Source organism: Schistocerca cancellata, chromosome 1, assembly GCF_023864275.1.
Source record: "Schistocerca cancellata isolate TAMUIC-IGC-003103 chromosome 1, iqSchCanc2.1, whole genome shotgun sequence".
NCBI classification, from domain to species: Eukaryota; Metazoa; Arthropoda; class Insecta; order Orthoptera; family Acrididae; genus Schistocerca; species Schistocerca cancellata.
Window position 1 is genome coordinate 72,759,015 of NC_064626.1, and position 24,745 is coordinate 72,783,759.

General features: G+C 44.8%; 1 protein-coding gene across 1 annotated transcript in view; it reads left to right on the plus strand.

Moving 5' to 3' along the window:
• LOC126165227 (protein MTO1 homolog, mitochondrial) overlaps nucleotides 1–24,745 on the plus strand; it is a 98,973-nt gene that overhangs the window by 23,906 nt on the left and 50,322 nt on the right. The window contains exons 4-5 of the mRNA XM_049920302.1: nucleotides 14,996–15,203; nucleotides 15,282–15,458. Coding sequence (XP_049776259.1) covers nucleotides 14,996–15,203; nucleotides 15,282–15,458 — 385 coding nt within the window. The remainder of the gene's footprint in view (nucleotides 1–14,995; nucleotides 15,204–15,281; nucleotides 15,459–24,745) is intronic.

Genomic DNA, 24,745 nt, shown 5'->3' on the forward strand with positions numbered 1-24,745 from the left:
GGCCACTCTAGTCAAGCGATGTCATTATCCTGAAGGAAGTCAACCACAAGATGTGCACGATGGGGGTGCGAATTGTCATCCATGAAGATGATTACCTCGCCATTACGGCACCTTCCATGCCGCCAGCATCATACGTCGGCCTCACATAAATGCCTCCCTGAAACATCTGGGAACCTCCACCCTGCTGTACATGCTGGACAGTGTGTCTAAGGCATTCAGTGTGACTGGGTTGCCTCCAAACACGTCGCCAACGATTGTCTGTTTGAAGGCATATGTGACACTCATCTGTGAAGAGAACATGATGCCAATCCTGAGAGGTACGTTTGGCATGTTGTTGGGCCCATGTGTACCGTGCTGCAGGGTGTCATGGCTGCAAAGATGGACCTCACCATGGACATCAGGAGTGAAGCTGCGCATCACATCACATATTGTGCACAGTTTAAGTCGTAACACGATGTCTTGTGGCTGCACAAAAAGCATTATTCAACATGGTGGTGTGCTGTCAGGGTTCCTCCGAGCCATAATCTGCAGGTAGTAGTCATCCACAGCAGTAGTAGCCCTTGGGCGGCATGAGCGAGGTATGTCATTGGCAGTTCCTGTCTCTCTGTATCTCCTCCATGTCCAAACAACATTGCTTTGGTTCACTTTGAGACACCTGGACACTTCCCTTGTGGAGAGCCCTTCCTGACACAAAGTAACAATTCGGATGCAATCAAACCGCAGTATTGAGCATCTAGGCATGGTCAAACTACAATCAATATAAGCCCTGTATCTTCTTCTTGGTGGAATGACTGGAACTGATCGGATGCTGGACCCCCTCCGTCTAATAGGAACTGCTCATGTATGGTTGTTTACATCTTTGGGCGGGTTTGGTGACATCCCTGAACAGTCAAAGGGACTATGTCTGTGATGCAATATCTGCAGTAAATGTCTATCTTCAGGAGTTCTGGAAACTGGGGTGATGCAAAACTTTTTTTGATGTTTGTAGAAGGTTCCGTTGTTACAGTCTCGACCCCAAGAGTTCAGCTTGCTGTTTCGAAAGTTTTAGATTGCAGTCCAAATTGTTCAGTTCATTTTGATTAAAGAGCTGAGGCAAAGTGTCATGATACTGAGGGCAGTACTCTTCTATATGTTCAGTAGTTTCTGATTCACTTGACATAGTGTCTGGTTCCGTGGCTTTCAAGTTACAGACAGGAATAGGCAACCCCTCATCATGGGGCACAGGCAAATGCTCTGAAGATACATTTGGATGCTTTATGTCTAGTTTTGCTTAAATGTCCTAAAATATTTGTAAGACAGAAGTAACAGTCTGGATAATGGTCTTTATGCTCACACCACACCATCGGAACAGAGAATGGCATGGCTTGGTGTTTTCCTTTCAACCACTCAGTTAAGGTTGTTGTACAGGTTATGCAGGCTATATGAGGTGCAAAATTTTCACAGTGGGTGGTTTAGACAGCAACGAGAATTACTAGTTGCGATTTTTCTTGGTGTAAGTTTTAAATATCAAAAGTTTGCACTATCTGTCACAGGAAACACTCACTGAGGATCTCTTTCACACTGCTGGATTAGCACACCAACCATTTACTGACGATTTGTGGATCTTCTAGCTCTCCTCTGCAAATCAAAAACAAACAATTAAACATCAAAACAGAAGAACAGAAAAAAGTGAAATGCTGAATACCAAAAATAAAAAAACTTTAAAAACTCAAAATGGCATGTGTTAGAACATTTTGAAAGGTATATTTGGATTCTACATACCAAAATACATACTAGTTGATGTATCACATCCCAGATTCAAAATGGCTGTTGACTAGTGTAATAGATTTGTCAGTTTCATACTAAGAAAACACATCAATAAAAGTTAACCAATCCACACATAAAGGTATATAAACTTAGACATGGTGTAACAAAGTTTCCTTTACAGACATTGAGGACTTGTAGTGGGGACCAAGACAATTAAGCTTATCAGAGGAACCGACATCTGGAAGCAAACAGTTTTCCCACTACCTGCAACATACCACTGGAGGCTCTACTCTTCACTGGCAACGTTCGACAAACAACATTTGCATGGCAGTGATGATCATGTAGAGTGCCTTATGATTGTCATCCTTACCGCCGCAGAATGTGCCACCCCCATTTCTGCCGTGATGTGTCCCAGTCCCATGGTGGACTGAGGAACACCATGTTGTGGTTCCCATGCTCTCTGTGGCTTTGAAGGTCATTCCATGAAGGAGAACTGTATTCATTATAAACAGTTGCATGCAAAGTGACAGCACATTATCAGAGATAGTAAAAAAGTTAGTTGGATCTCTTTTAGTAAATTTTTTAACCATTTTCCTCCCTCTTTTTTTGTTTGGGCTAACCTGTGTAGGATTTCTGTAAACAAGATACATCTCCTGACTGTAGCTAATGATGTCATTGTAGACCCTATTGATATTTCCAACACCTTGGGTAGATGGTTTGCAGAGATCTTGAGCTCTGCCTAATACCATCCTGCCTTCCTACCTTGGAAACGAGTGGAGGAGGCTTGGGAGATACCTTTCCTCTCTCAGAATCATGAATGCTACAATGCCATTCCAGGACCAAACGATATTCACATCCAGATGTAGCAGCACCTACCTCTTAACTGCAAGCACTTTTTCCTTCATACATATAATCGTATTTGCCGCACGGAGTGGCCGAGTCGTCTGAGGCACCATGTCACCGACTGCATGGACCCTCCCGCTGGAGGTTCGAGTCCTCCCTCGGGAATGGGTGTGTGTGTTGTTCTTAGCATAAGTTAGTTTAAGTAGTGCGTAAGACTAAGGACCAATGACCTCAGCAGTATGGTCCCGTAGAAATTCACACACATTTGAACATTTATAATCATGTTTGGATGGACAGTGTGTTTCCCAGACGTTGGCATGAAGCCACTACAATCCCCATACCCAATCCTGGTAAGGATAAACATCTTCCATTCAGCTACTCATCCAATTTCCCTCACCATCAGTGTCGGCAAAGTGATGGAACGCATGACCGATGATCGGCTGGTATGGTGGCTTGAGTCTCTAAATTTGCTAACGAATGTACATTGTGGATTTCATAAGCACTGCTCTGCAGTTGACCATCTCGTCACCTTGTGAAGCTATATTATGAATAGTTTTGTGCAGAAATGTCAGACTATGGCCGTGTTTTTTGATTAGGCAAAGGCCATGGATACCTGCTGGAGGATGGGCATCCTCTGTATAATGCACACATGGGGCTTGTGAAGCCACCTACCTCATTTTATTTGGGAATTTTTAAAAGACCAGGTTTTTGAGGTATGTGTGGGTTTGGCTTTTTCGAATACTTTTATTCAGGAGAACAGGGTGCCTCAGGGCTCATAAATTGGTAAGAGATGGAACTGATCCCCCATGGTACACAACGCTGTTGCAGAGGCAATGGAAAAAGCGTGCGAAGTTCAGAAGAACGTGAAATCCCGAAGATTGGCTAAAATTTAGAGACGCGCGAAATTTGGCACGGACTTCAATGCGAGATGCCTTTAATAGGTTCCACAATGAAACATTGTCTCATAATTTGGTACAAAATCCGAAGAAATTCTGGTCGTATGTAAAGTACACAAGCGGCAAGACGCAGTCAATACCTTCGCTGCGCAGTGCCGATGGTACTGTTACCGACGACTGTGCCGCTAAAGCGGAGTTATTGAACGCAGTTTTCCGAAATTTCTTCACCAGAGAAGACGAATGGAATATTCCAGAATTTGAAACACGAACAGCTGCTAGCATGAGTTTCTTAGAAGTAGATACTTTAGGGGTTGCGAAGCAACTCAAATCGCTTGATACTGTCAAGTCTTCAGGTCCAGATTGTATACCGACTAGATTCCTTTCAGATTACGCTGATACAATAGCTCCCTACTTAGCAATCGTATACAACCGCTCGCTCACCGATAGATCTGTACCTACAGGTCGGAAAATTGCACAGTTCGCACCAGTGTTTAAGCAGGGTAGTAGGAGTAATCCATTGAACTACAGACCTATATCATTGATGTCGGTTTGCAGTAGGGTTTTGGAGCATATACTGTATTCAAACATTATGAATCACCTCGAAGGGAACGATCTATTGATACGAATCAGCATGGTTTCAGAAAACATCGTTCTTGTGCAACGCAGCTAGCTATTTATTCGCATGAAGTAATGGCCGCTATCGACAGGGGATCTCAGGTTGATTCCGTGTTTCTGGATTTCCAGAAAGCTTTTGACACCGTTCCTCACAAGTGACTTCTAATCAAGCTGCGGGCCTATGTGGTATCATCTCAGTTGTGCGACTGCATTCATGATTTCCTGTCAGGAAGGTTGCAGTTCGTAGTAATAGACGGCAAATCATCAAGTAAAACTGAAGTGATATCAGGTGTTCCCCAGGTCCTGGGACCTCTGCTGTTCCTGATCTATATAAATGACCTGGGTGACAATCTGAGCAGTTCTCTTAGGTTGTTCAAAGATGATAATTTACCATCTAGTAAGGTCATCCGAAGAGCAGTATCAGTTGCAAAGCGATTTAGAAAAGATTGCTGTATGGTGTGGCAGGTGGCAGTTGACGCTAAATAACGAGAAGTGTGAGATGATCCACATGAGTTCCTAAAGAAATCTGTTGAAATTCGATTACTCGATAAATAGTACAATTCTGAAGGCTGTTAATTCAACTAAGTACCTGGGTGTAAAAATTACGAACAACTTCAGTTGGAAAGACCACATAGATATTATTGTGGGGAAGGCTAGCCAAAGGTTGCGTTTCATTGGCAGGACACTTAGAAGAAGCACCAAGTCCACTAAAGAGACAGCTTACACTGCACTCGTTCTTCCACTGTTAGAATATTGCTGCGCGGTGTGGGATCCTTACTAGGTGGGATTGACGGAGGACGTAGAAAGGGTGCAAAAAAGGGCAGCTCGTTTTGTATTATCACGTAATAGGGGAGAGAGTGTGGCAGATATGATACGCGAGTTGGGATGGAAGTCATTAAAGCAAAGACGTTTTTCGTCGCGGCGAGATCTATTTACGAAATTTCAGTCGCCAACTTTCTCTTCCGAATGCGAAAATATTTTGTTGAGCCCAACCTACGTAGGTAGGAATGATCATCAAAATAAAATAAGAGCGTACTTCATACTTCATACCTCGGTTCACAGGGCCCACGTTATCTCCGACCCTGAAAGTTTGGCAGCTGAGCTATCACATCTCGAACTCACCTTTGATCAGAATGGTTATAGGGAGAGGCAGATCAAATGTGTGTTGTGCTATCAGCCTTCTGTGCAACGGGTGAGTGACAATAGCAACGAAGTGGCACCTAAGTCTATGGCCTTTTTGTTTTACGCAAGAGTGTTTCCAACAGGATTGGCCGTATTTTGCAGAAGTATTATGTGAAATGTGTTTTTCGACCACCTTCTAAGATTAAGGCGCTGTTGGAATCCGTAAAATATGATCTTGGTTTGTGTAAGGCTGGTGTCTATCATATTCCTTGCAGTTGTGGCATGTCGTATATTGGTCAGACAATCAGGATTGTGGAAGACTGGTGTATTGAACATAAGCATCACACACGCTTACAACAGCCGAGCAAATCCGCTATTGCAGAACATTGCCTTGACACCGGTCATCCTATGGAATACAACAACACGGAGATTCTGGCTTGCATGTCCACCTATTAGGACAGTGTTATTAAGGAAGCTGTTGAAATCAAACTATCGAGCAACCTTATAAACAGATATGGTGGATTTTGTTTAAATGCTGCTTGGAATCCGGCTCTGTCTATTATCAAAAAACAGAGGGACAGAATTAGTGCTATCTCACCTGTTGATTAATAGTCACTATCGATATTTCTGATGTTGGTTATCTTTGTTTGTGTTGACACTTGTTCTGTGTGTGGTATCTTTCTTGTTTCTCCTCTGTGAACTGAGGTATTAAATTCCCTTGCACATTGCTTCCTTGCATTTGTGCCTTGAGGATGGCAGTGTGTGCTCTTGTCGAAATATCGGCGGTGGTCGAGGATGTCACCTGGCAGCAAACCCATAAGTTATTTGAACTACCATGGACAGTCTCCTGCCAGGCATCTCAGGGTTTCTTTTTGTCAATTATTTTGTGATGTACTGCAGCTCTCAGTGGACCTGTTTACTTGAACGACGACTTCAGCAGTGTCTCAACTGTCTTTACTTGTGGAGCATCAACAGCAGCTTCTTTTCCACTGAAAAAACTGTCTGTCTGCACTTTAGGCAGCATAAGGAGTTTCTTCTACCCTCCTTACATCTCAGTCCTGTTGCTCTTCCGTTTGTCGAAACCAACAAATTCTTGGGGCTGACATTCCATAGGAAGCTGCTGATTCTCCCTCATATCTTATCTGCCCCATCTCTAAATATCCTGTGTGTTTTAAATGGTACTTCACGGGAGCGGATCAGAATATCCCCCTCCGCTTATACCAATCCCTTGTCTAATCATAAATGGACTATGTGTGTCTCGTATATTCATCTGCACGACCATCTATTTTACGCCGTCTCAACACAGTTCACCATTGAGGCATATGTTTGGCCACTGGAGCTTTCTACATTGCCCCAATTATGAGTCTTTATGCAGGTATGCATGCCGTCTGTCCTCTATGCCTTACCATCCATCCTATGTGTCCTTTTTTGGTGACACCTTGACTGCCAGTAAGGGGTAAACACAACTGCTCTGTTGCCTCCCGGTGTCAGCTTTCGTATGCTGCTTTGGAAGCTTAACCTTACATTACCTGCCATGTTCCTGATTGGTGAGAGCCATTCACCACCTTGGCTTTGTGCAGAGGTCCGCATTTATCTTGGACTTAGTTAACTTCCCAAGTACACTACTGTATCTTCGACCTGTTGCTGTAAGCTTCTCAAACTTTGCACACAATTTGGAGACAACACCTTCATCTACAATGATGGCTCTAAGACTGACCATGGTGTCAGATGCATCTTTGTCATTGGCAACAAACATTTATCAAAACGACTTCTGGAACACTGCTTGATTTTTACTGCAGAGCCTTCTACCCTCTACAAGGCCACCCAGTACATCTGATGACACAGGCTTGCCAATTGTGTGTTTTGTTCTGATTCAGTTAGTGCCCTCCAGAGCCTCTGTGTGCTATACACATACCATTCCTTAGTGCAACGAATCCAAGAATGCCTCCACTTGCTTGTTGATGGTGGAGCCCGTGTGATTTTCATGTGGGTCTCTGGTCACATCGGAGTGTCAGGAATGAAGCTACTGTGCCAAGGCTGCAGTCCCACTATATAGGCCTTCCAGCTATTCTGTCCCTTCAGATGATCTCTTTGTTTCTGCATGTAGGAACATTATATCACTTTGGCATGAACACTGGTCTCCTCTGCATAGGAAGTCACTCCAGGAAATTAAACAACTCATAGTGGCTTGGATGACCACCTCTTGCCTCTCTTATCCTCAGGAGACACTTTTAATTAGGCTGCATATTGGGCACTGTCATTTCAGTCTCCGTCATTTGTTAAATGGAGACGCCACACCACTCTGTGCTTATTGCAACCAGCCATTGGCAGTGCGCCATTTTCTGATCCAATGCCAATGTCCTCGCTGTTTAGTCCCTTACGCTCCCTCCCTGCCTCCCTCCCTCCTTCCCACCCCAACCAAAATGGTTGCTGACCTTTCTTATATTGGCTCCAGACAATTAGAAGCCCTTATGGTCAACACATGCAGGCTATTTTCTAACGTGTTTTATTAAGTTTTTCTATTACCCCCAAAGTTGATCTGCATTAAATGCATATACAATGTAACAAACAAAACTGAGGTGTTTCATATATTTTCCATTGTAGGTATCAGACATTTTTCTTATTTTCTCATTCTAGTGATTTGAAATCTTCCTCAAGGGCCACTACAAATATTTGATATGGAATCTCATACCCTCACACATCATCCAGTTTTCAACTTTTCAGAAGCTTAATGATGTCTAATTGAAGATGCATAATTGATGTATTCCTCAGAGTGTGAACGTGGTTTCAGTAAATGCTGTTTCTACAGATTTTGTTGATGCTGAATCAAAAGCTTTCTGAGAATCATAAATCATAGATATATTGATGACTGAACTTGTAGCTCCGTTCTATAATTCTGTTCACAACTTGCAAGGGACCTGTTGTGCTGTATCCACTTCTAAAGCCAGCATGCTCTTCTGTGTCACTAAAATTTCATGTTTCTCCATGCGGTTGGTGATATTTAGAGAACGTCTTGCAATTCTGAAGAGGTCAATAGCGTTTTTCCTTTTTTCCCTTCCTTTCTCTTGAAGTAGAACAGTAACAGCATCAGTGCAGTTTTTAAGAATTATCTTCTTCTCCAGGTGCTCTGTAAATAATGTTGCAATTCAATTGGTATTATTTTGCCTCCAACTTTAACTATTTGTATTGAATCACTATCATCTACAGGTTCTTTTTGGTTCTTTATACCTCAAATGGCTTTTAAACATCCTGGCTGATGTTAAATGGAATATTTCATTATCTGCATTATTATCTCTCTTTGTTTGTAATTCATGTTTTGACTGATATAGACATTAAAGGAGTTTTTAAATACTTATATAGTTTACTCTCTGTTGTTTATTATTATGCCCTATATGATATTGACTGATTAAACACTCTCTCTCTCTCTCTCTCTCTCTCTCTCTCTCTCTCTCTCTCTCTCCCTCTCCCCATCCCTCTCCCCCTCCCCATCCCTCCCTCTCCCTCCCATCTCTCCCTCTACCCCACCCCATCCCTACCCCTCCCCATCCCTCCCTCTACCCCACCCCATCCCTACCCCTCCCCATCCCTGCCCCTCCCCATCCCTCCATCTCCCCATCCCTACATCTCCCCATCCCTCCCTCCCTCTCCCCCTTCCCATCACGCCATCTCCCCTCCCCATTCCTCCATCTCCCCTCCCCATCCCTCCATCTCCCCTCCCCATCCCTACATCTCCCCATCCCCTCCCCATCCCTCCCCCTCCCCATCCATCCCTCTCTCCCCTCCCCATCCCTCCCCCACCCCCTCCCTTCTCACGCCCTCCCTTCTCTCCCCCTCCCTTGTCTCCCCCTCCCTTCTCTCTCCCCCCTCTCTCCCCCTTCTCTCTCCCCCCTCCCTTCTCTCTCCCCCCTCCCTTCTCTCTCCCCCCTCCCTTCTCTCTCCCCCCTCCCTTCTCTCTCCCCCCTCCCTTCTCTCTCCCCCCACCCTTCTCTCTCCCCCCACCCTTCTCTCTCCCCCCTCCCTTCTCTCTCCCCCCTCCGTTCTCTCTCCCCCCTCCGTTCTCTCTCCCGCTCCCTTCTCTCTCCCGCTCCCTTCTCTCTCCCGCTCCCTTCCCTCTCCCGCTCCCTTCCCTCTCCCGCTCCCTTCCCTCTCCCGCTCCGTTCCCTCTCCCGCTCCCTCCTCTCTCCCCTCCCTCCTCTCTCCCCTCCCTCCTCTCACCCCCTTTCACCACCTCCCTCCTCTCACCCCCTCCCTCCTCTCACCCCCTCCCTCCTCTCACCCCCTCCCTCCTCTCACCCCCTCCCTCCTCTCACCCCCTCCCTCCTCTCACCCCCTCCCTCCTCTCACCCCCTCCCTCCTCTCACCCCCTCCCTCCTCTCACTCTCTCTCTTCTCCCACCCCACTCCCCTCTCACCCCCCTCCCTGACGACCCTCCCCTCTCTCACGCCCCTCCCCTCTCTCACGCCCCTCTCCTCTCTCACGCCCCTCTCCTCTCTCATCCCCTGCCCATCCCTCCCTTTCCCCCCTCCCCATCCCTCCCTTTCCCTCCTCCCCATCTCTCTCCCCTCCCTCTCTCCTCTCCCCATCCCTCCTCCCCCTCCCTTTTCTCACCACCTCCCTTCTTTCACCCCACCCCTCTCTCACCCCCTCCCCTCTCTGGCCCCCCTCCCCTCTCACACACCCTCCCCTCTCACACACCCCTCCCCTCACACACACCCCTCCCCTCCCTCACACCCCGTCCCCTCCCTCACACCACGTCCCCTCCCTCACACCACGTCCCCTCCCTCACACCCCGTCCCCTCCCTCACACCCCGACCCCTCCCTCTCACCCCGTCCCCTCTCTCACCCTGTCCCCTCTCTCACCCTGTCCCCTCTCTCACCCCGTCCCCTCTCTCACCCCTCCCCTCTCTCAACCCCTCCCCTCTCTCAACCCCTCCCCTCTCTCACCCCTCCCCTCTCTCACCCCCTCCCCTCTCTCACCCCCTCCCCTCTCTCACCCCCTCCCCGCTCTCACCCCCTCCCCTCTCTCACCCCCTCCCCTCTCTCACCCCCTCCCCTCTCTCACCCCCTCCCCTCTCTCACCCCCTCCCCTCTCTCACCCCCTCCCCTCTCACCCCCTCCCCTCTCTCACCCCCTCCCCTCTCTCGCCCCTTCCCCTCTCCCACCCCCTCCCCTCTCCCACCCCCTCCCCTCTCCCACCCCCTCCCCTCTCCCACCCCCTCCCCTCTCCCACCCCCTCCCCTCTCCCACCCCCTCCCCTCTCCCACCCCCTCCCCTCTCCCACCCCCTCCCCTCTCCCACCCCCTCCCCTCTCCCACCCCTCCCCTCTCCCACCCCCTCCCCTCTCCCACCCCTCCCCTCTCCCACCCCTCCCCTCTCCCACCCCTCCCCTCTCCCACCCCCTCCCCTCTCACCCCCTCCCCTCTCTCACCCCTCCCCTCTCTCGCCCCTCCCCTCCCCCACTCCCCCCTCTCACGCCCCTCCCCTGCTCCCCCCTCTCACGCCCCTCCCCTCTCACGCCCCTCCCCTCTCACGCCCCTCCCCTCTCACGCCCCTCCCCTCTCACGCCCCTCCCCTCTCACGCCCCTCCCCTCTCACGCCCCTCCCCTCTCTCATCCCCTGCCCATCCCTCCCTTTCCCCCCTCCCCATCCCTCCCTTTCCCCCCTCCCAATCCCTCCCTTTCCCCCCTCCCCATCCCTCCCTCTCTCCCCTCCCTCTCTCCTCTCCCCATCCCTCCTACCCCTTCCTTTTCTCACCACCTCCCTTTTTTCACCCCATCCCTCTCTCATCCCCTCCCCCCTCTCGCCCCCCTCCCCTCTCACACATCCCTCCCCTCCCTCACACCCCGTCCCCTCTCTCACCCCCTCCCCTCTCTCACGCCCTCCCCTCTCTCACGCCCTCCCATCTCTCACGCCCTCCCCTCTCTCACACCCTCCCCTCTCTCACGCCCCAACCCTTTGTCACCCCCCATCTCTCTGTCACCCCCCAACCCTCCCTCTCCGCCATCCCTCTCTTACCCCTCCCCCATCCCTCCCTCTCCCCCCACCCCTTTCTCACCCCTCCCCCATGTCCGCCGCTCGTGGTCTCGCGGTAGCATTCTCGCTTCCCGAGCACGGGGTCCCAGGTTCGAAACCCGGCGGGGTCAGGGATTTTCACCTGCCTCGAGATGACTGGGTGTTTGCGTTGTCCTCATCATTTCATCATCATCCAGGAAAGTGGCAAAATTGGACTGAGCAAAGATTGGATAATTGTACGGGCGCTGATAACCAGTTGAGCGCCCCACAAACCAAACATCATCATCCACCCCTCCCCCATCCCTTCCTCTCCCCCCACCGGTCTCTCGCCCCTCTCTCTACGGCTTTACAAAAGTTTGGATATTAGTTTCATTCATATGTCCTTTTTTTGTAGTGGTATCCCAGCATTTATCTTGTCATGCACATTTTTCCAGAGGTAGCTGTATTTTTTTATGCTTATGGTAGTTGTGTGTGCATTGCACTTGCAGAATTTAGTGTTATTACATGCTCATGGATAAAATTATTCGGAAACATTTTTATTTTTATCATGCACTTATCGTAGAATGCCATTTCCATTTTTAAGTTTCCGTCCTCAGTATAGGATTGCTTTGTTGTCTGGTCTGGCTGTTAGAGACCAGACAGCTCCTTAGCCGCTTTCAGTGTGGATTCCGAAAATTTCGGTCCACGGTCGACAACCTGACCCTCCTGGAGGCGGCTATTCAGCAGGCTTTTCTCCGTCAGCATCACTGTATCGGTATCTTCTTTGATATCAGTAAGGCATATGATACTACTTGGAGACACTGTATTCTTGCACAACTGCATCAATGGGGCTTTCGTGGCCGCCTCCCGATTTTCATTCGGTCTTTCCTGTCTCAGCGGTTTTTTCGGACACTGTCTGATCGCTTTGAGCAAGAGAACGGTGTCCCCCAGGGCAGTGTTTTAAGCGTTACCCTCTTTGCCATAGCCATCAACTGTATAACGTCTACAGTGAGGAGTCCAGTACAGTGCTCCTTATTTGTGGATGACTTTGCTGTTTTCTGTTCCTCCTCCAGTGTTGCAACCGTGAGCCGTCAGTTGCAGCTAACAGTGCGGCGGTTAGAGGAGTGGGCTGCAAAGACGGGTTTTCGGTTTTCTGCCAATAAGTGTGTTTGTGTTCATTTTAATCGTTCTCGTCATCTTTTTACTTTGCCTGCCTTGCATATGGGGGATACTGTCCTACATTTTAGAGACACAGTGCGGTTTCTGGGCCTACTTTTTGACTCCAGGTTGTCATGGCTGCCACACCTACGTGACTTGAAAGCGAGAACGCTGAAGGCACTGAACATCCTCAAGTGCCTCAGCCACAGGTCTTGGGTCGCGGACAGGGCGCGTCTCCTTCAGTTTTATGGAGCTTTTGTGTGTTCACGGCTGGACTATGGCTGCACAGTATATGGGTCAGCGAGGCCATCTTATTTGCAGATCCTTGATGCTGTTCACCATGCTGGGATCCGACTGGCCACGGGTGCTTATCGGACCAGTCCCGTACCCAGCCTCTGTGCCGAGTCTGGCGAACCGCCACTTACCATCTGGCAGCAGCTACTGCTGGTGCGCCAGGCTTGTAAGTTTCTTGCAGCTCCCAGCTCGCCTGCTCACCGTCTTGTTGCCCATCCACCTCTGGACCGCCTTTTTTCCCACCGTCCCTGGGCTATGTTGCCGTTTGGGATCCGTGTGCAATGTGTACTAGAGTCCCTCGGTGTGGAGTCTATACAACCCCAAATCCAGGGTTTTAACCGCCTGCCACCCTGGTTGCTGAAGAGGCCCGGAGTGATGTTAGATTTATTGCAGTACAAGAGAGATTGCACTCCTGCCACCGTTTTTAATGCAGCATTTTCTGCCATTTTATCTGAGCACCACGACTATGTAGCTGTTTTTATGGATGGGTCGAAACTTGGGGATTCTGTTGGTTGCTCAGTTGTTTTTCCATATCGTGTCCTCAAGGTCCAACTGCCTCAGACTTTTACTGTCTTTGATGCAGAATTGTTTGCGATCTTGCGGGCACTGGAGCACATGAGACATTCTTCCTCTCCTAAATTTCTTGTCTGTTCCGATTCACTCAGTGCCCTTCACTCATTGCAACGTTTTTATCCGGCAGACAAAATTGTCCAGACCATCCAGGATGCCCTCCTCCGACTACAGCGACTGGGGAAGGTTGTAGCTTTCTGCTGGGTTCCGGGGCATGTCGGCATTGCTGGGAATGAAACGGCAGATCTCGCAGCCAAGGAGGCGTGTCTCGATCCTCAAGTATCTCAGTGTGCTATCCCCTTGCACGCACTCACCTCGCTGTTGAGCTCACGGGTCATGCGTCGGTGGGAGGATGAGTGGCTGACAATAAGCTCCGTATAGTCAAGCCCACAACGCGTGTGTGGTGTACTTCCTTTCGGCCCCATCGACGGGACGAGGTTCTCCTCACTCGGCTTCGAATAGGCCACAGCCCTATGACGCATGGCTTCCTTCTCCGGCGTGAGGACCCTCCAATGTGTGGTGCTTGCGGCGTCCAGGTCACTGTGCGCCACGTTTTATTGGATTGCGTTTTATTTTCTGACCAGCGGGTCGCGGCTGACTTGCCAGCAGACCTGCCATCTCTTTTAGGCAACATTCGGACGAATGTGGCTAAAGTTTTAAAGTTCTGTGCCCTGTCAAATGTTTTTACAAAGATTTTAGGGAGAGGATTTTAATTTGCTCACTGTGTGACAAGCTCGCCCACAGTTTATGTAAGTGGCCAACCAATAACAATTTCCTGTGACATTCTTGTTGCTATGTTTCCCCTTTCCTTAGCTTTTACTTTCTTATGTAGTATTTTCCTTCTTTTCCTGCTTTCTTTGAGCGTGTGCTTTAGTTTTCTTAGGTCTGTCCACATTCGTTCCTTTTAATGTGTGTCAGGGTGCTGATGACCTCAATGTTGAGCGCCCATAAGCCCCACCCCTTTTTCTCAGGAATGGGTAAACATATCAGGTTGAAATTTATGTGATATACTGAGATCTATGGTCCCTTGGCAGCATAAAACATTGAAGCTTCTAAGTCAGTACAATCAAAAGGTATGACCATTTATGTCTTATTTCGATGCTCACAAACTCGCTCAACCAAACCTGCAGGGTACTTCCCATTGTCCTAGCATCATGAAATTTGGCAAGGAGTAAGGTTTCACAGTACAAGTACCTAAAGCAAAAAATCTAATAATCATTAATTTGTAATTATATCACACAAAAAAATGTTTCTGTTGTCATTTGTTGTCCAATTTCAAGCTTGAAATTAAAACAATCCGTAGCTCTGCATTTAGGTTGACTTATTTGCAGTGGTAAAAGTGAAACATTGGGCAAGGAATGACTTTATTGCTCGAATGACACATTTTGAAATTATCCATCATCAGCTATCCAGGAGCTATTACTAGTGTTCCAGAATTTTTTAAACAGGCCCCATAGCGTGGTTGTTAGCAAAGAGAGACATTTTGACTAATATATATATTGGTGACTGAAATGCCGTTCGATCATCGCTAAATTATGAGAGAGTTGGAGTGGGGTGATGGTGTTTGTTTGAGACCTTCTGCATTCCATTGCACTTCTTCATTTTTGCTGTGTTAGGGTTTGTTTTATTTGCCACTTGCTGCCACTCAAACTGAGTAATTATGTGTTAATCCCTCCTTCCTTTCAGGTTATGCTTTAATTTGTGGTCAAAGTTATTTTAAGATCTTATATAATTAAGGAATATTAACTTCTTCTTTCTAGGTACTTAATAAAAGAAAAGGGCCAGCTGTTTGGGGACCAAGGGCACAAATAGACAGAGAACTGTACAAACATCATATACAGAAGGAGTTGTTTCACAATACCCCAAACCTTGAAGTGATGGTGTCCTCAGTAGAAGATTTAATTATGGAGGATGTCAACAGTTTGGAATGTGGAAATGCTCAGAACTGTTGTGCTGGAGTGATGCTAAGTATGATTTGTTACCTTAATTTTAAATGATAAAAAGATCTATGAAAGATAGTATGCAAAAAAATTGATGTTTTAATAGGCAATGGCACTGAAGTTAGAAGCAAGTCTGTGATACTAACAACAGGAACATTCTTGAAAGGACAGATAAATATAGGTTTAGAAGTGAGACCAGCTGGAAGAATTGGCGATGCTCCAGCTATTGGACTGGCGAAAACTTTGGAGAAGCTTGGATTTCGTATGGGACGCCTCAAGACAGGTTTGTATTTCTTAAAAAAAAAACTGTAAACAGTTTTTGTGTTGATTTATGATAGTTAGCACATCTTGATTAGTATTCTCTTCTCAAGATTTTGAGAAATAACTGATTTGACTTGGTCATCAAAATAAACTTATATTTGTTAGAAAAACCTATTGTATTAACCCTTTTAGTTTCCTGCGTGTCAGGCTAGATTTTGGGCAGTTGGTTTGAGTTGTTGGTCAAGAGGACCAAAGTTCTTTAAGTGGGTGCACAATAACTAGCTACAATGGTACATCCAGGATTTTTGATTTCGTGGATTTTAGGGAGCATGTAGAATGTGGGTGTGTTAGGATGTCATAGGGGTGAGGAGGGAATGAATTCACTGGTGAGATTCTGGAAATGGCCTAAAACTTTAAGCAGGGATTGGAGATTATGTTGGACTCCTGAGATGGGACCACTCGGACAGAGTTTATAGGTTGAGGAGCCAGACAATTGGAAAGGTTGTCCACCAGGTGGTCAATATGATTCGTAACGATGGTGGTCAAGTCTTTGTCTGCAGGTAGGACAGTTAGGTCAGTAAATGTTTTGAGACTGTATCTGACTGTCCTTTCTTCTGATGGGATGTGGGGAAGAATGGGGAGGCCAAGTTGGAGGGAAGGAATTTCTGGAAGATGACCAGGAGATGGTTGGTAGGGAGGGGGTGGGGGTCCCAGTTGGATGATGGTACAAATAGAGAGAGGCAGGGTTCACTGTTGGGATTAGATTGGAGGGACTGGTGGCAAGAAAGTATTTGCATTGCAGAGTGTGGTAGAAAGACGATAGGTCTTGGATAAGTCTAGCACGGTTAAATTTGGACGTATCTTTGCAACAACTGCTCAAAAATAACATGCTCCTAAAATAGTGTGAGCATCTCGGATTTATTTTGTGAGCATAACACGATGTCATAGGAACAACGATGTACATGACAAATCTACTACTATAACATCATCCATAAAATACTTGAAAATGGCATAAGGCCGAAATTGTACAATAATACGTGAAATAAAGAGAATGTGAGCTGAAAAAAATTAATCACAGCTGCGGACCCTATTGCATTGAAAATTACAGTATATTTTAGTATTTTTATGTGTACTTAAACAGATCAGAATTCATTGTAGTGCCTTTTTATGTCCTTCATCTACATACGTATGCCGCAAACCAGTGTACATTACATGGCAGAGACATCAACCACTAACCGTGTGCAACCCAACATACATGTGGCCCTAGGGCCTGTGGCTAAAGAAACATGGCAATTAGTTACTTTACAACACAGTGCAAGGGTTGGTTGTGAATAGAGGAAATGCATTGTTCCTGAGTACATTTCAATTTTGCAAACTATGCGCGAGCCAGCACAGTCAGATGAGTGCCAAGTGACCATACATGTTGCACAAGCAGATGTCATTAGGAGAGATAATGTAAATAGTCTTCACGGGTTTGCCACCGGATCATGCTGTGCAAATTCCACAATATTTCCTTGGAGCAAATGTCGGCATCTTCAGGTGGTTCAACCTTACTGGTAGCTAGTTACGATTGTTGTACCAAGCCACCAGAAAGGTTGAACCACCTGAAGGTGCTCAGAGGAAATATTGTGGAATTTGCGCAACGTGATCCGGCGGCAAACCCATGAAGACTATTTACAGCATATCCACCGGGAAAGCTTGAAGAGTCTCTAGCATCCATCGGCCGTCGCAATTTAATTTATTATTTGTTTGTAACATCGATTGTTGCCGACTTACATGGCGGGTCTTAATCAAAATATTTCATTCAATTTTGGTTTACAATTAAATGCTTTTGTGAAGTTCTCCTTTTTAACAATATTAATCTTAAATTATTTGTTACGTTAATGAATGTTAGACTCGCTGAATCTATAACCATGAGGCATACAAGTTGAACAATGGAATAAACTTTTCATATTAATTTCCTCGGCCCACACACGTGGGAGAGTATTTCTTCTTACCTCCGTTAACCATTGCCTTGTAGTCGGAGTCCTGACTCTGGCTCTCGGCTGTGGTACTGAAAATAAGAATCTTAAAACTACATATTTTCTGCAGCGTCAGGCGGCTGTGGAGAAAAATGTATATTATGCTAATAGTGGGCGAGTTTTTAGCTTCCACTAAATTTTATAAGTTAATTTCACCATGTAATGGTGTCGTTGGCTGCATTGGCCGCTGCGATTGTTGCACTGTAAATAACTTGAATGCAGGTTAATTAAAGGAAGGCGGACATGAAATCAGGATCACTTCTTACAAATTAAAAGTGTGCAATAATATTAAATCAATATATTATCTGCTTAATTAGTACAAATATGCTTACATTTGCCAGCACTCGCAAGATATCCTTCTACACGCAACCAAGACAAGAGAAGAAGTGAAGACGACTAAAAAATTAACAAAAGAGTGTATCTTGTCGTCTCTTTAGGTCATTTTGTTATATTTCTTTGCCCCAAAACTTACACAGAGAAATTATTATAATACGGATACATGATAAAAATGTATATTATTCAATTTTTAAATGTTTCTTCTTTATAAATACTGTTTTTTAAAGTCTTTTCATACTATTTCACTGGGGATGCTATAAGTCACAGGAGAGATAGTATTAGTCGTGAAGTCTTGAGGTCCCAGGTGTTATGCCATGTGTGCACAATATTTCAACAACGTGACTTGCCTTCATAAGACTGCTCATTAAGTAATTAAGAGTCTTCATCTTCTTTAGATGTACCCAACATGACTTCATGAGAACTATGTTGTCTTTCTTCCATGAATTCCTATTTGTATTCCCTGCCTGGCTCAGTTACACTTTCATACGGGCTGTACAACCCTGTTACAGTCCTAGCACCTTGTCTGTTGTGCCTACTTGATTTGGACTACAAACACTGGAATAAGATTCCAGAATAGGTTGCTCTGTCATTTTTTGTACAACTTATTTTACAGATGCATTGCACTTTCCATTCTATCTAAGTCTTCCATTCTTCTCTTCAGTTATAATTTCATGTGGTCATCCCATCTCATATTGCTTCTTAGTGTTACCCTTAAATGCTTACACAGTATGATATGCTTCCCTTTTGACACAGTCCTTCATCTCATCCTTGGAGAAATTCTCATTGGTTGAAGTCTAACCCACATTCTCTTTGCTTGTAAGACAAATCATGTGACATGTTGCTTCAAAAATTAACTGGAAAATGTGTCTTGGCAGACTCGTAGTTCTGTGACTTCAGCTTATTCCAAAAAAATGGAGAAGAATGTAAGCTAATGTAGATGAGTAAGAAAAACAGTCCTGTAATATTTGAATACAGTATTAGTAGTGTGTTGCTTCACACATTCCATTTGTTTAAATAATAGTCATAAAATTGCAAAAATGACTCTATTGCGAAAAGTATACATTGCTACTCAACATGTAATGGAGATGTTGAATCGCAGATGGGTAAACATAAAGACAGTCAAACAAGTAAGCTTTCAGCCAAAAGGATCTTCTTTTCAATTAGACAAAACACTCTCTCTCTCTCTCTCTCTCTCTCTCTCTCTCTCTCTCTCTCTCTCCACACACTACACAACTGACACACACATGACCACTGTCTCCGGTTGCCGAGGCCAGACCATAACGTTGAAAAGTGATATGAAATGGAATAAACACGTAAGGTCGGTTGTAGGTAGATAAATGGTCGAACTCAGTATATTGGGAGAATTCGAGGTAAGATCAGCTCATCTGTAAAGGAGAATGCATTCAGAACGCATGTGCAACCCGCTCTTGAGTACTCCTAGTGTGTTCAGTATCCCCACTAGGTCCAATTAAAGGGAAACATCTAAACATTTCAGAGGCATGCTGCTAGATTGTTACTGGTAAGTTCAGTTAACGTGGAAGTGTTATGCAAAATGCTCCATGAATTCAAGCAGGAATCCTTGGGGGGAAAGGTGACATTATTTTCTTGAAATACTATTGAGGAAGTTTAGAAAACTGACAGTTGAGATTCACTGCAGGATAATTCTACTGCCATACTGCCACCAATGAATATCTTGTGCAAGGACTATGAAGACACACTGAGAGAAATTAGGGCTCATACAAAGGAAGTCAGACAGTTGATTTTCCCTCACGTCATTTGCGAGTGGAACAGGAAAGGGAAAGATTATCAGCAGCACAATGTGTCCTCTGCAGTGCATTATATGATGACTTGTAGAATTTTGTGTAGGGATAGATTGAATCCAGAATAATTCAGAGATATGACAACTGGACAGGAGAACATACACCACCAACAGTCAATACACTACCTCCAACTGGCTCCTAAGAATGTATGGCAAAAATATCCACAAATATAAAACACGACATGATAACAACTGTAAGTCTGTATTAATAGTCACACAAAAACACTGCAGCTTAAGTTTCCACAGAAATGGATATACTTCATTGGCTTTAATTAAACTCGCCAAGTTCGTCACATTTATTAAACACCATCTCCAGTTAGCTAATGGCTCCATGCTGCAATATGTGGCCTCTAATAAGCATGTATTTGCATTCTAGACTATAACCCTCACCTAGGAAACTGGAAATGACTCAGTCGGAATCCCACCACTGTGTTTGTGAAAACACCAGCTCCACACCAGAGAAGACATGACTAGCCTCTTACACCCACAAGGGCTGTCAGCCAACTCTGCGATTTTGCGATCTCTGACAAGGAATCCCTTGAGTGGGAGTCAAAAGTTCAATCTTTAGCAAGGCTCATTTGAACGTATTATGTTAACAATTATGACAGGAAAAATATTCATTCCTCCTGTCCATCAGGAGGAATGAACGTCTGGGAGTGCAGAGATCAACCTTTTATGGGATGTAAATACTACACTTTGCAAAATGGATATAGTCGACACTCAAGAAATGTTGAAAGCAAACCATTAACTTGAACCATAACCACTGAATGAAAAAAGGCAGGCCACATTGATCACAAAGGTTCACACCATCGAGATCGAAGACAACTTTGTGGGGCTACAAACCATGCAGGACATTGAGGTAGGTATCCACTCTTAAAGAATGCATATAGAATGAATTGGTGTAACTGGTGGATGAGAACTGATGGAGTGTGATTACATGCAATGGATGTCTATAGTTTGTTGTTGAGCTTATCATGAAACTGGTTATCCTTTAAGGTGTAGTGTGATAATATGTTTTATAAGCATGGAAAAAAGAAACATCCAGATGCTGAATTTGTCCAGTGGTTCCAGATAGTATGAATTGCAAAGTCTCACAATTTCAGGAGAGAGAATTTGCTCTAAGGGAGTATGATTTTTATACACAGACCAGGAATCAAGCAAAAGCAAGTTATTTTGATCAGTTATTGGCCAAAAGCAGTGCTCGTACCACAGTTATGGCCATTTTCCCACTCTTGCTTGCTGCGATATAAATATTCCCTACAGCTCTTGCAAGATCACACACATGAGAGAGAATCATAGGGGGCGAAGCACATCCCACTTCTTGCAATACAATAAATAACTTTTCAGCCAATTTACCAAGCAGGTTAGCACTTGATGTAATTTTATATGAATGCATTAAGGGGTTGATGTTAGTTGATCTTGATAAAACTCTCTTGGTACCTTTAAATTCCAGGTTTCCTTTCATGCGCATTTCCTCTTCAACTCCAAACTAGTCAGAGCTCAAAACAAATTCTTTTGTGAATGATGGGATAAGTTTGTTTATCTCATCTACAAAATTTTGGGCCAATTCTGTAGTTTGCTGTGCGTTGTCAAGCGGATGCTTTGTTTTGAATTTCATTACCTTACATCTGCAAATTCTGTAGCACTATTTCAAGTTATGCAACCATCCACTGCTTCCCTTGAAATCACTGTATTCTACATAGTGCACAATTTGATTTGCATAATGTAGTATGTCGCTATCATGCACCCCTTGTAAATTCTGTCCTCCCTTGAATATCCGAAGTTTTTCTTATGCACTATATGGTCATACTGCTGCAGATGTATTCAAAATCTGTTCATAATTGCTTTTTTTACTTTGCTGCTTATGATCTTCCATGTACGTAATTATGTTTAGTACCCTGTTCTTGGACAATGATTGTCCTTCACTATGTTTCTCTGGAGAATGGATTTCTGGCTCACTGTCTGACAAGGATGATGGACAACATGAATCAATGCCTGTTTCAGTATCATTTTCACTTGTTAGGCACATATTGTCATCATTGTACTTCTCATGTACGTTTCCACACAGTTGAGTGTATACAACACTCAAACCATCATGCAGAAAGGCTAATATTTCATCTGCCTCTTGTTTCTTACTCTGTGAAATTCCTTTGGTTCCTTTCTGACGAAGTGTCAACTTCAGAAAGCATTGTGGTAAATATAATGCAATATTTGTTTTGTTTGGCATTGCCATTGTCCTGCTTTGTATCAACACCACTAGCACTGTAGCACTGTTGTGAGTTACCCTTCAGGTAAGCAGTTGGAACTACTCTCTGTAGCCTCATGCTGTGCTCACCATTGGGTACTTCCAGTCCCGTCCCTTGTTGCCATGAGCAGCCAATATTGTGATTACGTGGTTGACAATACATGGAGCATTGAATGCCATAAACATCATTGGTCTTTTGTGACCTCACACTCAAGGGGTTCGTTTTCAGAAGCTCTGCAAAACTAATGTTTGGGCCTATCATCCAGTCAGTGATAAGGAGAAGAAAGGAAGCATTTCCAAAAGTCGTGTATGCTTCTACTAATAGTACTCCTACAGAAAGTTCACATATTTAATTCCAACAGGTACTGGAAAACATTTGCGGTCTTGGGAAAGTCACTGGTCCTTAAGGCAGAGCACAAAGTCAATTCAGTAAGTCATATTTTAAAATTTAAAAAATGAAAGAAATTGCCTTTGTTACTTGCATCTGAAAGGCACATCACTTAGTTATTTTTCAACATAATCTCCAAATAGGTTAATACACAAATTATAATGTTACATCAGCTTGTTAATTCCATCATCACAGAATGTTGCTGCCTGAGGCATGAACCATGCACACACACTCTTGGATGCAGTTCCTCATCATTGTCAAAGCGCTGTGTTGCAAGCCAGGTCTTTGTGTGTGGAAACAAGTGAAAATCGCTTGGAGCAATGTCTGGACTATACAATGGATGACCAAAATGCTTCCATCCGAAGCTATCTGAGATTCGTCGAATTTTAAAGGCCATGTGGGGTTGTATGTTGTTGTAAATGAAAGCACCCTTAGAATTTCTTAGACTCTTATTTTGCACGAGTCTTCTTAATTTCTTTAATGTTGCAGAATATCTCTCACTATTTATTGTGTCATCACATTAGAGGAAGTTCACCAGAAGCCTGTCTGTCCCAAAAAACAATTACTACTTGCCACTTCCTCTTGACCATTAGTGTGGCTGTTGATAACCAAGATGCACCATTGTCTCACTCCAGCTTCACTATTTATGTCATTTCCTTACACCATTCAAAGTCCCTGATAAATTCCAATTGGTCTCAGATTTGTGGCTAACCTAATCACTGATCGTACTTCACAACTTGCAGGATTTTCTGTTGCAGCATGCATTTTAAACGGGACAGAGTGAGGTGGGGTAGTGGTTAGCACACTGGACTCACCTTCATGAATACGATGGTTCAAACCAGCATATGGCCATCCTGATCTGGTTTTCCATGATTTTCCTAAATTGCTTCAGGAGAATGCAGGGATGGTTTCTTTCCCATTCTTCCCTAATGCAAGCTTGTGCTCTGTCTCTAATGACCTCTTTGTCGATGGGACATTAAACACTAAACTCCTCCTCTTCCCTCCTTCACATTTTAAATATTCAATCAGAACGTGCACCCCAAACAATCACCACCTGATGCGAAATGATTCATCAGAGGCTCTGACATCAAGATGGAGGCACTAGTGCCAGTTACTATCTGAAGTTACAATCCTTGTAGCCCTCATATTAAAGCTCCATCACAAACCACTTGGATGAGTTACAGAAAGACAGACCTATCATTGCCAGGCTGGATGAGGCTCCCTTCTGCTGGGCACCAGACACTAGCTCTGGTATTCCCAAGAGTCAAGAGAATAATCCACACTCAAGCCTCTGATGTTTCTATTTCACATTTAAATTCTTATATATCAGTAAGTTCTTGCAGCCAACAGTAAATTTCTTAGATTGAAGGAATATAAGAACATATCACTTGCAATAGCAATATTCCTAGCAAATTCCTGTTAAGTCTCTGCTGTTCAAACCAAACTTTTGGTGGAGTGCGTTTTTACTTGAGACTGTCTCTAGTTCTGATATGTTTCACAAGGTAGGGTGTACATAACTGTACCAAATAATATACTGTCTGATAAATAAAAAGTGAGGCTCGTTCTTTGATTGAAAGCAATAACAACTTTTTCTCATCTGCTGGCCTGCTAAGCCTAACACATCTGAGGATTTTCTTTCAGGGTTTACTCCCTCAACCTTTGAAGATCCATCTTCACCACAAGGCAATGGTTCCACTCCTCATTTGCCCTTAGGAGGGAAAGGGTGCCTCCTGCGCCAGCTGCACCATACCAAAGATGTTCTTCTCTGCCATAGCTGCAGTTGAGGACTTTGCCGATCCCTGGAAAGGATTGATAATGGTAAGGAAAAAGGAGAGGTTTAGGATACGAGACAGGCTAATGATAGGTCATTGTGGGACACACTTCATTTAGCTCCTTCCCTTCGGCCTATCTGGCATGGGTGACCTTGTTGGTAGCTACGCTACTGCCGGCATAGCCCTCTGGATCCAGAGCACACAAACCTACTTGCCCACGCGGATAGTGCTACGTTAAGGCGGTGTACCCATTGTTCAAGAAAGGTAGTAGAAAGAAATGCACCAACTACCGAGGAATCACTGTTATCACACTGACTTAAGTTAATGGAAAAGGTCATAGAAAAAAGATTGCGGAAAATTCTAGAACACCAATTAGAGGAACAATAGCATGAGTTCAAAAAAAAAATAGGGGAACAGTAGATCTCATTTTATCCCTCCATCAGTTAATGGAGAAGTTTTGGGAAAAAGGAAAAGACTTGATAGTAGTATTCGTGGATTTGTAGAAAGCATATTACAGTCCGCTAAGGGATGAAATATGGGAATGCTCGAGAAAACATAATGTTCCTGATTCAGTAATTAAAAAGGTCCAGATGCTGTACGATGTTTGTGAGAGCAGTGTACAAGTAGGAGGTGGAAGATCAAAGAGAGGTGTTCAGTAAGGCAGTTTACTCTTCATTACACTTATGGACACAATCATGAAAGAAATCAAGGAAGAAGAAAACGAAGAT